The sequence below is a fragment of the Natrix helvetica genome (assembly GCF_964273705.1).
Source record: "Natrix helvetica genome assembly, chromosome: 1".
Lineage (NCBI taxonomy): Eukaryota > Metazoa > Chordata > Lepidosauria > Squamata > Natricidae > Natrix > Natrix helvetica.
The window spans coordinates 252,245,345-252,262,902 of record NC_138548.1 but is presented as its reverse complement, the minus strand read 5'-3'; the positions used below and the strand labels follow the sequence as shown (position 1 = coordinate 252,262,902).

Sequence of the window (17,558 nt, the reverse complement as noted above, 5' to 3'; positions counted from 1 at the left end):
GCGGAGACAACCACAGACTACTGTAATTGCCAAAATGATTTCAAGTGAGTTTGAACCCTCAAGTTGGCTCAGTGCTGGGTTAGACAGAATCCTTTCTATTGCTTGAATTAATAGGAAGCCATTGACATCCTGGGCTTCACTGCTGAAGAAAAGACAGCCATTTACAAGCTGACAGGAGCTGTCATGCACTATGGGAACATGAAGTTCAAGCAGAAGCAGCGGGAAGAGCAAGCTGAGCCAGACGGCACGGAAGGTATTTGAAAAAATTATGGCAAAATCATTTAAAATAATTCAGAACAAAATAGGACATTATTTTGCAGAAACACATCCCATGCTTCCCTAACGTTGTCTAGAAGGATACTCATATTTATCAATTGGAATAGATAGTAGATCATAAAATATTATGCTATTATCTATTTATTAGTATTTAAGAAGGAAGAAGTTTTCATTATTTTTACTGATATTATAGTAAATACTCTTGTAACATTTTTCTTCTTTTTCAAAAATCACTTTTTGGTAAGTGAAGCTATAATTTTAGAGAATGAACATTCCCATAATTGGGCAAGTAGAACTCAGCCAACAGTAACCAAAAGTCTTTTTTTTTTGTACTTTTTCCAGTCTGATTTTAATGTTTATTAGTTAATTGTTCCATATTGCATGGATACAGTGAGATTTACAATAAAAAAAAGTCTCTAACCCAAAACTCTTTCTTGCCTATTTCAGTTGCTGACAAGGCTGCCTACCTCATGAATCTCAACTCAGCAGATCTCCTGAAAGCTCTGTGCTATCCCCGGGTCAAGGTCGGCAATGAATATGTCACCAAAGGCCAAACTGTCCAGCAGGTAATGTTACATTAAAACAACTCTCACAAACCCTGGCATCCCCCAAGATGAATGGAATTATAACTATAATTCTTGTAGCATCAATAGTCAAAACTGTAACTAATAATGATAAAATCCATTTTTCTTTCTTAGTTGTATTCTATAGGCTAAGGCACCTGAATAATAGAACATCAAGAATCTAAGTTTCTTATGTAATTATAACTGAACTAACCAATTGTACCAAACTGGGAAGATGGAGCAGTAGATGGTCTACATGGATAGATTTAAAAATATGTTAAATGAGTGAGCTAGATCTATATAAATATTTTATGGATATATTTTTAGTTTCTACAAAGCTTATTCATTTCATATATATTTGTATATTTTTTCATATTTTATTAGCACCGCTATATCTTTAGTTGTTCTTCATCTTTATTTCTCTTTCACACACATGTGTATGTATGTATGTATGTATGTGCGTGTATATAAGAGTATGTGTGTATGTGTGCGTGTGTGTGTGTGTATGTATACACATACATACACTGTATCTAAAATTGGAATAATTATTAATTTAAAATATCCCTTATACATACTGATTTTTGTCATTGTCTTCTTATTCTAGGTCTACAATAATGTTGGTGCTTTGGGTAAGGCCGTCTATGAGAAGATGTTCTTGTGGATGGTTATTCGCATCAACCAACAATTGGATACCAAACAAGCCAGACAATATTTCATTGGTGTGCTGGATATTGCTGGCTTTGAGATCTTTGATGTAAGGAAACAGGGAAAAAGATGTACATATTAACAGATAAGAGGAACAGTGTTTTGCTTTACCCAATCAAATTTATTTCATCTTAATTCATCTTACCAAAACTCTCCCTTCTTTTCTTATAGTATAACAGCTTGGAGCAGCTTTGCATCAACTTCACCAATGAGAAACTGCAACAGTTTTTCAACCACCACATGTTTGTCCTGGAGCAAGAAGAGTACAAGAAAGAGGGAATTGAGTGGACTTTCATAGATTTTGGCATGGATTTGGCTGCTTGCATTGAGCTTATTGAGAAGGTAAATTGGAATATTATCTTATAAGTAACTACTCAGCTGACAGCCCTTTGTGGTAGACCACATTGGAAGACACATTGCACAAGAATGCTGGACGTTCATTGACTTTGGGATGGATCTGGCTGCCTGCATTGAGCTCATTGAGAAGGTTCATTTTATAGTAGACATAACTGATGCATACTTCAGATGGGATAAGAAATGCTTTAGGTTTCTCTCAAAAATAATTGATGAAAATACAAACTGAAGCTACATGTACCATCCTCTTGTTTTGTCCTGCCCATTACAGTTTTTGACTGCTCCCCTTCCTTTATTATTATTTTTCTAGAAAGTTTAGCTCTCAGCTTTTCTAATGGCTTTATTAGAAGGACAACCTGGGAAAAAATACATAGAATTATAGAGGATCCTAATCAATTTTTAATAACATGCTCAAACCAATTCTTGACATAAAAATAAAAGTATATCTGGAATATATCATATAATAAGTATGCAGTCATGTTAGATATTCATACTTGCTTATTGAAGTATAATTTAGAAGATGTAGTCTACTTTTCAATGAGAGAGTATGTCTCCATGTTTATATTTCATTGCTTTTCAACATCTCTGTTATGATTTTACTTGTCTGTATATACTTGCTTGAAGAAGCATGTTATTTCAAAGTTCAATATTCTCTCCAGATGCTGCCTAAGCAACCATGTCATTGTTCTTTGTAGCCCATGGGCATTTTCTCCATCCTGGAAGAAGAGTGCATGTTCCCAAAGGCAACAGACACATCCTTCAAGAACAAACTTTATGACCAGCATCTTGGCAAATCAAACAACTTCCAGAAACCCAAGCCTGCCAAAGGCAAGGCTGAGGCCCACTTTGCCTTGGTACACTATGCTGGCACTGTGGATTATAATATCAGTGGCTGGTTGGAGAAGAACAAGGATCCCTTGAATGACACAGTGGTGGGACTCTACCAGAAATCCTCAATGAAAACTTTAGCTTTGTTGTTTGCTGATCGCCCTGTAGAAGGTGAGAGCTACAGTATAATAAAAGGATTTTTCCCCCCCTTGAATGAGAAAAAATGTTCAAGAAATGTGAGGTTTATTTATTTTTTATTCATTTTTATTTTAGAGGGCAAGAAGGCTGCCAAGAAGAAGGGTTCTTCTTTCCAGACTGTGTCTGCACTTTTCAGGGTATGGTAAAATGCTATACTGGGATTCCTTCGTGAGTAAGGGAAAAATATATTATGTGGTAATAATGTGACAACTCATTTGTGTATTTAAGAAAGATATTGAAGTGGACTGAATTTGTAGAATTCCCAACTTAAAATGATTCTTCCCATGTTCCTCCCAACCTTGTCACTGTCCGACTCTGCTGTCAGCTCTGCTGGCCACTGGCAGGCCACAACAATATGTTAGGTCCTCTTGGAGTTTGAATGTTGTTGTTTATCTTATTTTTAATCCACCCAATGACTAGAATTCATTTGCATTCAATAGAGCTATATACCCCTGCTTGTTTGGATTCATGGTTTTCCTTTATAGGAATACATTGATTTGTTTAGAATTTTGTACAAAAATGTTTCTTTTCTGGATCTATAGGAGAACTTAAACAAACTGATGAGCAACCTGAGAAGTACTCACCCACATTTTGTGCGTTGCATTATTCCCAATGAAACAAAAACACCTGGTAAGGCATTGTTGAGGTTATGACAGATATTTTACAATGCTTGTCTCTCTATGTGGTTTGGTCCTGATTCTTTTTTTAATCATCTTTTTTAAAGGTGTTATGGATCATGAACTTGTGCTTCATCAGCTGAGATGCAATGGTGTGCTGGAAGGCATCCGCATTTGCAGAAAGGGATTTCCCAGTAGGATCATTTATGCTGATTTCAAACAGAGGTCAGCTTGACCTCCTTATAGGTCCTTACATCTCTCTCTCTCTCTATGTGTGTTTCCTCTCTCCCCCCTCACTCCCTCTTTCCCCCTCTACCTTTCCCTTTCCCTCTCCCACCTTCTTCTTCTTCTTCTTCTTCTTCTTCTTCTTCTTCTTCTTCTTCTTCTTCTTCTTCTTCTTCTTCTTCTTCTTCTTCTTCTTCTTCTTCTCTCTCTCTCTCTCTCTCTCTCTCATATATCTATCTATCTATCTATCATCTATCTATCTATCTATCTATCTATCTATCTATCATCTATCTATCTATCTATCTATCTATCTATCTATCTATCTATCTATCTATCTATCTATCTATCTATCATCTACTGTGTGCCAATTATCTGCCATAGTAACTCTCTGTGATATTGTACTTCTACCCTAATTTAACATTCAAATAGATTCAAGATATTAAAGGATTAGATTAATTGAAAACAGCAATCATATTGATAGGCAAAATAGAACATTGGAGGATGATGAACAGGAGTTTTGCTCATTTCTCCTTTTTCAGATTTTTATTCCTTTTGACAGCTTTTCTTCCATTGAAAATAACGGGAAGGAAATTGTAAATGTTGTCTTGGTTTAGGGGTGAGTGGCTTTAGGTCCTGCTGAATCAAAATATTACCTCATTGGTCCTGTTTATCGTTCCATTAGAGAGCAAGAGTGCTAGTAAAGGATGTGTAAGCATGGTATTTTTCTCCAATGACAAATTTATCTCTTTTTAAAGGAAAGATCCAGCCTGTCCCATGACACCTTGGAAACCTTCTTACATATCCTTGGCTTGTAACCTTAGAACAATGCATTAAATATAAATGACTTTAGAATTGAACTCTCTTATTTTCTCAGTGTAATGGTATGGTAATGGTATGGTTTAGAGTTTAAGAGTTTTCCATTCTGGACACCCAGACCAAATATGTATGTATGTATGTATGTATGTATGTATGTATGTATGTATGTGTGTGTGTGTGTGTATACACATACATACATACATACACATACACACAAACATACATATGTTCTTTTCACCAGTTTACTTAGAGGTTAAGAGACTGAAAAAAGTTTCCACCTTATCAGGATTGAATTGCTATAGCTTCAGAAATTGGGGAAAAAGAGCAAACCTTACTGTTGAGACTTTTGTAATCTAATATCTTTCTTGTTACAATAAATCTAGTTAAAGAAACTTCTGTTGAGTCCGATGCTTTTAGGTATAATTGGTTATCAAAAACTTGACAAGCCATATTTATTTATTTCTCACATTTCTAGGCTGCTCAATTCCCAAATGATCTAGGCAGCTTCACAAACTAAACATACTCACCACCACCTCAAAATAATAATATCCAGCAGAGTACTCACACAGAAGAGACAACAAAACAACTTACTTCTACTAATCTTTCACCAAAAGGAGACCCACCCAAACCACCTAAGCCCATATTGAGAGATGAATAAATATTTTATAGCATTTCATATTTATGTTCAATTTTCTTTTACTGAGGACAAATAATTGTAAAAAAACTATTAGGCCTTACATAGGAAGATTTATAGGTGGTATTTTTTTTTCTACTAGATACAAAATTCTGAATGCAAGTGCCATTCCAGAGGGCCAGTTCATTGATAGCAAGAAAGCTTCTGAGAAACTTCTTGGATCCATTGATGTGGACCACACCCAGTATAAATTTGGACACACCAAGGTAAATATACATTTTTGTCCTAAATACTGTTTTGTATTTTGTAGTGCTTACATATGACATTCTGTAATGCTTTTTTTTTTCAGGTGTTCTTTAAGGCTGGTCTTTTGGGTCTCCTAGAAGAAATGAGAGATGACAAGTTGGCCCATCTGATCACACGCACACAAGCTGTGTGTCGTGGTTTCTTAGCAAGAACAGAGTATCATAAAATGTTAGAAAGGAGGTGAGGATCCCATACTTATTTAAATCAATTCAGTAAGAAGGCTTTGATTGGTGGATCTGTGTTTATTACATGTAATTTAAGGCACATTTTTAAACTTTGTTAATAGGGAGGCCATCTTCACTATTCAGTATAGTGTCCGTTCATTCATGAACGTCAAACATTGGCCATGGATGAAATTGTACTTCAAGATCAAACCTTTGCTAAAGAGCGCGGAGTCAGAGAAGGAAATGGCCACCATGAAGGAAGAGTTTGAGAAAACAAAGGAGAATCTTGCCAAGGCAGAAGCCAAAGTGAAAGAACTAGAAGAAAAAATGGTATCCCTGATGCAGGAGAAAAATGACTTGCATCTCCAAGTCCAAGCTGTAAGCATATAGAATGATATTAAATATTGTTCTTTTATTGGCTAGTCCAGCATAGCTTAGTAAGCAATGGTTAATAGATTGCAGGGGGAATGTATGGAAATCTTTGGGATTATTTAGAAATTCACCCTTATTGCTACATATATTAAATACCTTATTACATCTTAGTAGTGTTTCATCATTGACAATATATAGAAAGAAATCAAGTAACAGGTAAACTATATTTATTCTTATATTGTATGAACTAATATTATCAATTTATTAAGAAGTCAGTTGGAGTTAGGTGGCATCAAAAATCAAATAAATAAAGAAATTCTGCATTACATTGATTTTTATCCAATATACAGGAAATATTTATTTTTGTTTATTGTTCCAAGAACCATTGAGAGCTGATCCAATGTATATTTCTTAGTGAAATGTGACTTTCTCCATTAGAGTAGGAAATTTTGTATATGTGTGAATATTTTAATTAGGAAACTTTTTTTAAAAAATGATCTATACATTCCTTTCATAGGAAGCTGATGGCTTGGCGGATGCTGAGGAGAGATGTGACCAGCTAATCAAAACCAAAATCCAACTGGAAGCTAAAATTAAGGAGCTGACTGAGCGAGCTGAAGATGAAGAAGAAATGAATGCTGAATTGACAGCCAAGAAGAGGAAACTGGAGGACGAATGCTCAGAACTGAAGAAAGACATCGATGATCTTGAGCTGACTCTGGCCAAGGTCGAAAAGGAGAAGCATGCTACAGAAAACAAGGTACTACTCAAAAATATATCAGAATTAAATTGCTACCCACTATTGCCATTTCAGAATACTTAGAGCATTTTAACCCTATCTCTTCAATTATTAAAGGTGAAAAATCTTACTGAAGAGATGGCAGTCTTGGACGAGACCATTGCCAAACTGACCAAGGAGAAGAAAGCCCTGCAAGAGGCCCATCAACAGACCTTGGATGATCTGCAGGCAGAGGAGGACAAAGTGAACACTCTGACCAAAGCAAAGACCAAGCTGGAACAGCAAGTGGATGATGTAAGTATGCTATCATCTCCAGAGAAGAATTGGTCTGAGGTGAAGGTACTGCTGAGATGACACAATCTCCTGATCTCTTTGTCTTCAGCTTGAAGGGTCTCTGGAGCAAGAAAAGAAAATTCGCATGGACCTTGAAAGAGCTAAGAGGAAGCTAGAAGGGGATTTGAAGCTAGCTCAGGAAACTACGATGGATTTGGAAAATGATAAGCAACAGCTGGATGAAAAGCTGAAGAAGTAAGTAATAATGTATATTGTGACGGACTTTAGTGAGAATTGGAATTCTCTTAACATTTTATTTGGTTGCTAATCATTATATTTTGTTGTGATAAGGAAAGACTTTGAAATCAACCAACTGCAAAGCAGGATTGAAGATGAGCAGGTCCTGGGCTCCCAGCTTCAGAAGAAGATCAAGGAGCTGCAGGTTTGTCATGCAGTGCTTCATTCATGAATGGAGAATTAAGCTATCTGGAAGCCAGTTTCAGGGTTCATGGTTGCCTCTCTTTCTCTAGGCTCGTATTGAGGAATTGGAAGAGGAGATTGAGGCAGAACGGGCATCTCGAGCCAAAGCAGAGAAACAGCGGGGTGATCTCTCCAGGGAACTTGAGGAGATCAGTGAGCGTCTGGAGGAAGCTGGTGGGGCAACTGTAGCTCAGATTGAGATGAACAAGAAACGTGAGGCAGAATTTCAGAAAATGCGCCGGGACCTTGAAGAGGCCACCTTGCAGCATGAAGCCATGGCTGCTGCCCTCCGCAAGAAGCACGCAGATAGTGCAGCTGAACTTGGGGAACAAATTGATAACCTGCAGCGAGTGAAGCAGAAGCTGGAGAAGGAGAAGAGTGAACTGAAGATGGAGATTGATGATCTTGCAAGCAACATGGAATCTGTCTCTAAAGCTAAGGTATCCTATAGAAGTATAGGCAATGTTTCTGTTAGGCAAAGTCAGGATATAATTCAAATCATTTGCTTTATTTAAAAAAGGTGGACAAATCAGTTTTCAGTCATTCTTATGCATATGTAAACATTTGAATGTGTAAAAGTATGGTGCCATAAGTGAGCAATTAATCTTTATATTGAATTTCCAGATTCTAAAACAATTTTAAAAGATACCCACAAACCTTTTAGGTATGAGTTATATGTAGAAAATGTGTGTTACAACAGACAATATGTTCATTTGCATTATTTTGAGCTATGTATATAAAATTTACAAATTGTACAAGACAGACATAATTTCTGCTCTGAAATATATGATAGGCTACATATAAGATATGGGAGCATGCCACCTCAGCTATCTACTCTGAAGGCAACTCTCGCTATCTATTGGTTGTAAGAGCTTGGCACTTGGTTTTTAAAAACAGCTAAAGCTAAGGTATGCTGTAGTACAGCGATGGCGAACCTTTTTTGGCTCGCGTGCCATAAGTGGGGGGAGCGCAGGGGGGTTGTGTACTACAGGTGCAACCCTCCCATTTCTGCATGCTTTTTTCGCCCTCCCCAAGCTCCAGAGGCTTTATGGGAGCATGGGGAGGGCAAAAACAGCCTCCCCCACCCCCCGGAAGTCCTCCAGAGGCTTCCCTAAAGCCTCCGAAGCAGTCAAAACGACCCTCCGAGCAAAGAGGAAGTCCATTCCCGAATTTCCAGTTTGCCCATAGGGCCATTTTTTTGCGTTCGGGAGGCTTCAGGGAAGCTCATGAAGCCTCCGGAGGGCCTCCTGGGGGGTCAGGGGGCTCATTTCACCCTCCCCAGGCTCCTATAAAGCCTCTGGAGGGTGGGGAGGGCGAAAAATGGCTTTAAAAAAGGGTGAACTTAGCTGGCCTTGCATGCCCTGACAAATGGCTCTGCGTGCCACCTGTGACACGCATGCCATAGATTCGCCATTTGCCGTCATCAAATAGTAAGTGAAAAGATGCTGGTTTTATACCTAAGTTTCCTTGTTATGTACTGAAGTTAAAATAGTGTTCCTTGTCATTATTTCATGGTGTGTGTGTGTGTGTGTGTGCATAATTTAAATGTTCATAAATCCTGATTTTTTTACGCTATACAAAATGTGCCATCTATCCCACTTTATTTCTGGAGGCTGTTCTATTTTTTTAAACACTTCAGGTATCATTACTAAATATTGAACATTATAATGTCTAGTAGTGCAGATAAATGATTCGTCCGGTGGAATCATTTAAAAGATTGCCCTTTTCTCTTTTTCCATGCTGCTTAGGCCAATCTTGAAAAGATGTGCCGCACACTAGAAGATCAGCTAAGCGAACTTAAAACAAAGGACGAAGAGCATATGCGTACCATTAATGACCTCAATGCTCAAAGAGCTCGCCTACAAACAGAATCAGGTAAAATGGTGAAATATATTTTGGAAATTATTTTGTTTCTTTTTGTCCCTAATGTGAAGAGTCTTGCTAAATTGGATTCACAAATTGCTTTTTGAAATGAATTGAGCTGAATCCTGAAGCTCCCCCAGCTGAGAAAATGTTAATGTGACTTTTATTCCAAACATGTCATATATTTCTTGCTATAGGTGAGCTCTCACGACAAGTGGAAGAGAAAGACTCTTTGATCTCCCAGCTCTCCAGAAGTAAGCAAGCGTTTACTCAACAAATTGAGGAACTGAAGCGACAACTTGAGGAAGAGATAAAGGTACATAAGTTGAATTATGCATATCTTTTATTATCTTTAACGCTACCAGAAGTACACACAGAACTTCCTGGGGTGCTTCAGAAGATTTCCTAATACCACACTAGCCTTTGTTGGTGTATTTATTGAATTTTTCTATGTTCCTTTCATTCTGTTCTCCTTTCTTGTGAAATCTTATCCTTTAAAATGATTCTTAATTATGTATGATGACCTGGCAATTTGCAGAATCTCTAATATTGGTTAACTCTACAGGCCAAGAATGCCCTGGCTCATGGCTTGCAATCGTCTCGACATGACTGTGACCTCCTTCGAGAGCAATATGAAGAGGAGCAGGAAGCCAAGGCTGAACTACAACGCGCCCTGTCCAAGGCAAACAGTGAAGTTGCCACATGGAGGACAAAATATGAGACTGATGCCATTCAGCGGACTGAGGAATTGGAGGAGGCCAAGTACGTTCAATAAACATATTGCAACTTTCTAATAAATTTATAGTATGAATAGAGATAGATGTGTGACTTTTCAGAAAGGGGTGTTTGCAGCAATAAAGATAAAGATAGTTCATTAATCAAACATCGTTCACCGAACAATATTTGATTGTGTGACTTGGGATAAGATTGTGTATTTAAATTAACTCCTGAGATTTTGCAAACCTATTTATCCTAAATTTTACGGAAGCTGAAGCAGAATGATTGAAATGAGACCATTCACTAGACAGTTTGTTCAGCCAAATCAAATATTTTACTACTATGGAACATTGGATTTGTTTCTTCAGGAAGAAGCTTGCTCAGCGTCTGCAGGAAGCTGAGGAACATGTAGAAGCTGTGAATTCCAAATGTGCTTCCTTGGAGAAGACCAAGCAGAGGTTGCTGAATGAAGTGGAGGATCTGATGATTGACGTGGAAAGGTCCAATGCAGCTTGTGCAGCTCTCGATAAGAAGCAGAAGAACTTTGATAAAGTAATTTGAGCTGCTGTTCAAACTATCATTGTTTTAAAAGTGAAATGCACTGCACACAAGTTGTAAGTTTAATTAACTTATTTCTTGCTGTTTTTGTGTGTTTAGATTTTGGCAGACTGGAAACAAAAATATGAGGAGACACAGTCTGAACTGGAAGCTTCTCAGAAGGAGTCTCGGTCTCTGAGCACAGAACTCTTCAAGATGAAGAATGCATATGAGGAATCCTTGGATCACCTGGAAACTCTGAAGCGTGAAAACAAAAACTTGCAACGTAAGCCCATGCTCATATATGGTCTCACTCAACCCTAATCATGGTTTCATAGTAGGAAGTTTCTACTTTGCTTCCATCTAGTCCTATTTACTTTGATGAAAGATGGGGAAGATGGGGAACACCTACACCAGTTGTTACTGAAATCTAAATTCCTGCACCACCAGTCAAGCTAAGCAATGGTGAGGGACGTTATTCAACTTCATGTGAATAGTAATACCTTCCTCATGTGGTTGTCTTAGGCTGCTGATGCCTTCAACCCATCAAATGTAAGGCATTAATATGAACAGTAGAACTTGTATTCATGTTAAAAGCTGGATAACATTTTGTAACATTTTGTACAGCAAGATTTCTCTTTGATGTTCCACTTTTTCACTGTATTTTCACACCAATAGAGGAGATTTCTGACCTCACGGAGCAAGTTGCTGAGGGTGGAAAAGCTATTCATGAGTTGGAGAAAGTGAAGAAGCAGATCGAGCAAGAGAAAGGAGATCTCCAGAGTGCCCTAGAAGAAGCTGAGGTAATTATATACTTATTTTATAGCATAAATTTTAAAAAAACCAAAGAAAAATATACTCTAGGCAGTGAACTAAATGATTCCATTGGTAGGATATTCTTATTTAATAAGCTTTCAGATGATAGCTCCATAATATTTGCTTTATATTATGCTTTATTGTCTTTTTACTTTTAAGGCCTCTCTGGAACATGAAGAGGGCAAACTCCTGCGCATCCAACTTGAGCTCAACCAGGTGAAAGCTGACATCGACAGAAGAATTGCAGAGAAAGATGAAGAAATTGATCAGCTAAAGAGGAATCACTTGAGGGTGGTAGAGTCCATGCAGAGCACATTGGACGCTGAGATTAGGAGCAGGAATGATGCCCTGAGGCTTAAGAAGAAGATGGAGGGAGATCTGAATGAGATGGAGATCCAACTCAACCATGCCAACCGTCAAGCTGCTGAAACATTAAAGAATCTCAGGAACACACAAGGACTGCTCAAGGTACATATTTACTTCTATATTCAAGACACAGTTGATGTTTTATTTTTGTCACAACTATTTTCAAAGACAAACGTTGCCATATCCTGTTTTAGGATACCCAAATACATCTGGATGATGCTTTGAGAAGCCAGGATGATCTGAAAGAACAAGTGGCCATGATTGAGCGCAGAGCAAATCTAATGCAGGCTGAGATTGAGGAGCTCCGGGCAGCTCTTGAACAGACAGAGAGGGCCAGAAAAGTGGCTGAACAGGAGCTTCTGGATGCCAGTGAACGTGTGCAGCTCCTCCACACCCAGGTAAATATGTTTTATCTTGAAAATAGCAAAAGTGCAAATATATTTGTGCTTCCTAACTGCTTTGGGGCACTTTGGTAAATCCCAAATGGCTAGATAGTGTATATTCAATGCCTTTGGAATTGATCCAAAATGAAGAGTTTTAATACAAAATTAGAAAAGCCAATAATATGTGTGTGCGTGCATGTGCACACGCACACACACACACACACATATGTGTGTGTTGTATTTGTGCTGATAAATAAATAAAGGGAGTCTTGTATAGATCTATTTCAAGCTATTTAGCTCTCATCAGCTAGCCTTACCCTTAATGGGATTTGAATATTCAGAAAGCAATTTCTAATGCTTATTTACTCTCTGGAAACTATATAGTTTTTATTTCAAATTAGAGCTAAATTCTACTCTTTGTAGTCGCCTCTATTCTACAACAATTATTTTCAAACCAACAGTTCTAGCAGTCATTTATTTTCATTCCATTCCTGGATTGGATAGATAATTTCAGTTCTTCAGTATCAATCATTTAGTCTCTCTCTCTCTCTGCATGCATACTTGTGGCTTCTGCCTTTTTTGAAAAATGATTGACCACATTATTTTTAAACAGAACACTAGCCTGATCAACACCAAGAAGAAGCTGGAAACAGACATTGCCCAGATCCAGAGTGAAATGGAGGAGACTATTCAGGAGGCACGCAATGCTGAAGAAAAGGCCAAGAAAGCCATCACTGATGTGAGTAAAATGAGTTTTTGATGAAAAAAATCAATTTACACCAGGTGTTCTTTACTCTCATCTGTTCGGTTCATTTATTATTAGGCAGCCATGATGGCGGAAGAACTGAAGAAGGAACAAGACACCAGTGCCCATCTTGAAAGGATGAAGAAGAATCTGGACCAAACTGTGAAGGATCTGCAACACCGCCTTGACGAGGCCGAGCAACTAGCCCTGAAAGGAGGGAAGAAACAGATCCAGAAATTGGAAGCAAGGGTATGTATTATTCACATATGAGCAATTGCACATACTGTGAACTTTTGATCTGCTTTCTCTGTGTGTAGCATTACCTGGAAATTCAGAGAAATATCAAAGAGCAAAAATATGGTCTGCACATGGTCTGCCCAACATAAAGTTGCTCTACAGATCCCAAGGTGTGCTCCACACATTTTTTTTCATCACACTTATTCCCCCTCCCCCACTTTTTAATCCTTTTCACTGACTCTTAAAATATTTCTTTAATTTCCATTAAAATTTTATCACCTTTTTTGCCTCCTTTGAATCATTATTTATTTTCCTTGACTACATTGTTTGCCACAGTCTTTTTATCTCTGTACACATTATAGAATAACTTTCTCTTATCCTATTTTTCCCCTCTTTCTGCAGATTTTTCATCTGCAATCTTTTTCATGACATAATTCCATCCATCCCTTGACATACTTCCTCTTGGTATCATTCCAAAAACCTCTGTGTCTCTCATATTTTGCCATCTAATCAGCTTGCAGGATTTTTCAGGAATTATTGCAAGAAGTTCTGTGATCACCTCCATTTATTCTTTCATTACCCTAAAAAGTCATTTATCTGCCCTGGAGATCTGAATTCATTCTAATCAACTTGTTCCTCTTTTATGTTGTTCTTGTCTGGTTTAAGGAGGTCTGATTTACTGTTCCTTTTTTCATCCAGTGGCATAATGGTGGTAATCCACTTCCCTTTTTCTCACAACAGATCTATCACTCTGGGTTTCCTTTTGGCTTCTAATGTAGACAAATAACTTTTTAATGTGTTTTTAAAAATATTTCTTGCTAGCCAGTCTTCACTCCTGCTGAGCTTCAGCCTTTCTGCCACAGTTTCTTAGGCTACTTATGTTCTTTGGGGATTTGGCATTCTTCCATTTTCCTGTACATATCCCTTTTCTTTCTGGGTGTTTTCTGAGTTGGGCTGCTTAATTATAGACATTTCATTACCGAATGAGGTAATATCATCAGTATGAGCAAATGTAAGGTTTCTGTATTTTCACCATGTTATAATTCTTTGTATGTTGTCTATGCTGGATCCATGCTATTTTTTCCTTTTTATGTAGATTATTGTGATTATGCTTTCTGGATACTTTTCTCCTTCAGGATTTCACACCATTAGGTCCAAATTGTTTTCCTTTGGAAATCAAGCCTAATTCCTGAATTTATGTAGAAATATATGTTTCTTTATACGCAGTGCAATGCTTCCACCCTTTCTGTTGAGTTTGTTCCTTTGAAATACCTGTAGTGTTTCAGTGCTATGCCCTAATTAGCACTGCTATCCTATTGTAATAATAATAATAATAATAATAATAATAATAATAATAATAATAATAATAATAATAATAATAATAATAATAATAAAATTTATTTCTTAGCCGCACCCTCTCCTGAAGGACTTGGGGCGGCGTACAAGAAAACACATAAAATATAAAATAGACAACACATACACAATAAACAAATACATGGACATGGACATGGAGAAGGGAGGCAGATAAATAGAGACAATTAAAACACAGTAAAATCTAAAAACCCCAGAATTAAAATTAAAAAACCCGTCAGGAGCAGAGTGAGCGAACTATGGTTGAGCCAGGCCAGCTATTTGGAATAAGTAGTAAGTAAGTAAGTCTTACCTCCCTGTTTATTTTCATTCTATTCTCTGTCTGTTGGAATAGAAACCTCTGACATTTGACATGACACCCTCTAGCTTTCTGGTGCTATTTCTTGGGACACTCTGTATCTCTGCTTTCTTGGCTCAGTTCTTGGCTGTCTTTTTGAGTCTGGGCATTTGCCCCCCCCCCCTTCATTTTATTACAGTTTAACACACTCCCGATAAGACGGAGAATGTAAACACTTTCCCCCATATTTTGTAAGATATAATCTTATAATATCTATTCCTACGAGCTGAGATCTATTCTTACAACAGTATCTTCCCAGGAATTGACCATTGTCACATAGTCCAAAGCCTTCTTAATAACACCATGGATGTAGATTGTATTTGATTTCCAAGACCCTACTTTTTCTTCTTGCTCAACCAGAAATATTGATGAAAAAGCTCCCAGTTCCCTTATCTTCTTGCCCACCTTCATTCATATCCTTCTCCTTTCTATTAGTGTCACATACCCATATCTATTTTTCCTTCTTCCCTTTGTAAATTCATGCTTTTTACTATTTACTCCTTCTACCTTCGAAACTGCATTTGTCACTATACCATGGTGTCACTAGATGGAACCATCAATATTGATTGATACCATCCACCATGGCTGTACACAATTAAGGCTTTTCTGTAACACTTTTTCATATTATAAAAGAGGGTTACCTGCCTCATTTGTACCCATGAAACGTATAGCATTGCCTGTGATGTTAAGGAAAATGCCATTCAGTTTCAAAACATTTTTGCAACGAATGGACAAATGCAACCAAGGCCACACATTATTTTAGGCAGACTAAGATCTCTACATGTGGAGAGTCTTAAAAGCCAAAACCCTTTCCCACATGCCACACTCTTTTAATGCTGTGATGAATGCTGCCAAGAAAGTAAAGAAAAGAGGAATGGAGCAAAATTAGCTAAACAGTTGCTAATATCTAACACATATCAAACAAAGTTGGGGAAAGATAATTAGAAAGGGAAGCATTCATCTATATACTTATACTTAAGTTTCCATGTGCATTTTCATAATTTAGTGGGAATCTTTATTGCTAGGATTACATGTTTTAATTTTCTTTTTAATGTCAGATTCGTGAACTGGAGTCTGAGTTTGAGAATGAGCAGAAGCGCAGTGCAGATGCTATCAAAGGTGTACGGAAATATGAGAGAAGAGTAAAGGAACTAACTTATCAGGTGAGAATGGAAACTGTCATTTATTTCAAAAACTTTTAGAAAAAAATTAAGTAGCAGCCTATTTGAATTGTAATAAGTATTGAATAGCAAGGACTCTAGTGAAAAGATAATTAAATGTATGCTAACATATTTAAATGAGGATAGTGTATTACTTGAAGGCACCAATAGATGAATGGGAAATGAATATTTGGTTATAGATAAGGATAAGTATCAAATGAGAAAATATATGGGATAAAAATTGATGGGGAACTTGAAATATACTCTTAAAGAGGAAAAATAACTGAGACTATAAGAAGAGATGTAAAAATTTGGGGCATGTAATGATGTATAACTATGTAATATTATTACGAGGATAGCTGGAAACCTGAACCGCACCTTGCACAAAAAATATGCTTTGGGGTGGGGTGGGGATAACAATGGAATTGTTATATATGCAAACCTTTAAAAAGAGGATGTATATTAAAATTATTAATATGAAAGGTGTTTATTGAAATGTAATCATTAATACCATCAATATTAAAGGGAGCTTGCTCAGACAGTGAAATACACCATGTAAGCTAAGTGGAGAGAGTGGAGAGAAAGGGAGATAAGAGGAGGAAGAGAGGGGTTAGGAGAGAGGGAGCAGAGGGGAGGAAAAGAATAGGCGAGAGAGAAGGAGGAAAGAAGAGAGAGGAAGAGGAGAGAGGAAGGGGAAGTAAAGAAGAGAAGGATGGTAGAAGGAAGAAAGGAGTTGGGAGGAGGAGAAAGGGAGAGAAAGCAGGATGGCAGTGGATAGGGTATAATATGGTTTATGGAAAGCAGAAGAGCAAATGATAGTTGCTGTGGGTTGATGGTAAGAGGAACTGATATAATATTGGATAACACAAAATAGTGCTGGTTAAGATGTAATGGTCTACTTGTGGTTTTTATGAAAATAAAAATAAAAAAAACTTTTCAAAAAAAACTTTTAGGAAAAACAAATAAAGGTTTAAATGATTTGCATACTTACTCTCTCCATTGTTTATATCCTTTAAATATATATAAATATATAGTCTGAAGAAGACCGGAAGAATGTTCTGAGGCTCCAGGATCTGGTCGATAAACTACAGCTTAAAGTGAAAGCATACAAGAGACAATCTGAAGAGGCGGTAAGTTCACAGGACGACCTAGTTCCAAAAACTCTCTCTGCACAATTAAAACATACTATGCGTAGCACATAAAATAATGAAGGTTAGTTCTGAAAAGGTCCCATTTTATATTGCTTGTGAATATAAAATCGTATTTATATGAGAGCTTGTAAAGTGTCAGCCTATTCTTATGCACTTTGGATGAATGAAGACCTTCATGGAATTAATGTTAATCTTTGTAACCTCATGAGATTTTGCTTATGCTTCTAGTTTGAGATTTCAGATTAATTTTAGCCCCTTTAAAAGGTTCTTCAGAAGAATTCAGAAGAATTATTATGTGTTCTTTTTTTTTTACAATTACTGGGAA

General features: G+C 37.2%; 2 protein-coding genes across 3 annotated transcripts in view; one reads left to right on the top strand and one right to left on the bottom strand.

Annotated features, from left to right (window-relative positions):
* The window catches only part of LOC309382444 (uncharacterized protein), a 348,957-nt gene that overhangs the window by 168,965 nt on the left and 162,434 nt on the right, over nt 1–17,558 (bottom strand). The gene's annotated exons all lie outside the window — the stretch shown is intronic.
* Nucleotides 1–17,558, top strand: part of LOC309384678 (myosin-4) — a 57,607-nt gene that overhangs the window by 8,455 nt on the left and 31,594 nt on the right. Inside the window, exons 11-38 of one of the 2 annotated variants that reach the window (XM_081938411.1) lie at nt 115–253; nt 724–842; nt 1,444–1,593; nt 1,716–1,886; nt 2,594–2,897; nt 3,000–3,061; nt 3,467–3,554; nt 3,649–3,766; nt 5,359–5,482; nt 5,566–5,702; nt 5,809–6,064; nt 6,576–6,818; nt 6,915–7,091; nt 7,180–7,325; nt 7,422–7,512; nt 7,601–7,990; nt 9,299–9,425; nt 9,611–9,729; nt 9,979–10,175; nt 10,499–10,682; nt 10,788–10,953; nt 11,346–11,470; nt 11,643–11,951; nt 12,044–12,247; nt 12,846–12,971; nt 13,056–13,226; nt 15,981–16,085; nt 17,117–17,212. In XM_081938411.1, the coding sequence (XP_081794537.1) occupies nt 115–253; nt 724–842; nt 1,444–1,593; nt 1,716–1,886; nt 2,594–2,897; nt 3,000–3,061; nt 3,467–3,554; nt 3,649–3,766; nt 5,359–5,482; nt 5,566–5,702; nt 5,809–6,064; nt 6,576–6,818; nt 6,915–7,091; nt 7,180–7,325; nt 7,422–7,512; nt 7,601–7,990; nt 9,299–9,425; nt 9,611–9,729; nt 9,979–10,175; nt 10,499–10,682; nt 10,788–10,953; nt 11,346–11,470; nt 11,643–11,951; nt 12,044–12,247; nt 12,846–12,971; nt 13,056–13,226; nt 15,981–16,085; nt 17,117–17,212 (4,644 nt within the window). Of the gene's footprint in view, nt 1–114; nt 254–723; nt 843–1,443; nt 1,594–1,715; nt 1,887–2,593; nt 3,062–3,466; nt 3,555–3,648; nt 3,767–5,358; nt 5,483–5,565; nt 5,703–5,808; nt 6,065–6,575; nt 6,819–6,914; nt 7,092–7,179; nt 7,326–7,421; nt 7,513–7,600; nt 7,991–9,298; nt 9,426–9,610; nt 9,730–9,978; nt 10,176–10,498; nt 10,683–10,787; nt 10,954–11,345; nt 11,471–11,642; nt 11,952–12,043; nt 12,248–12,845; nt 12,972–13,055; nt 13,227–15,980; nt 16,086–17,116; nt 17,213–17,558 lie in introns of both variants that reach the window. The other variant, XM_081938410.1, reaches the window with a different exon arrangement.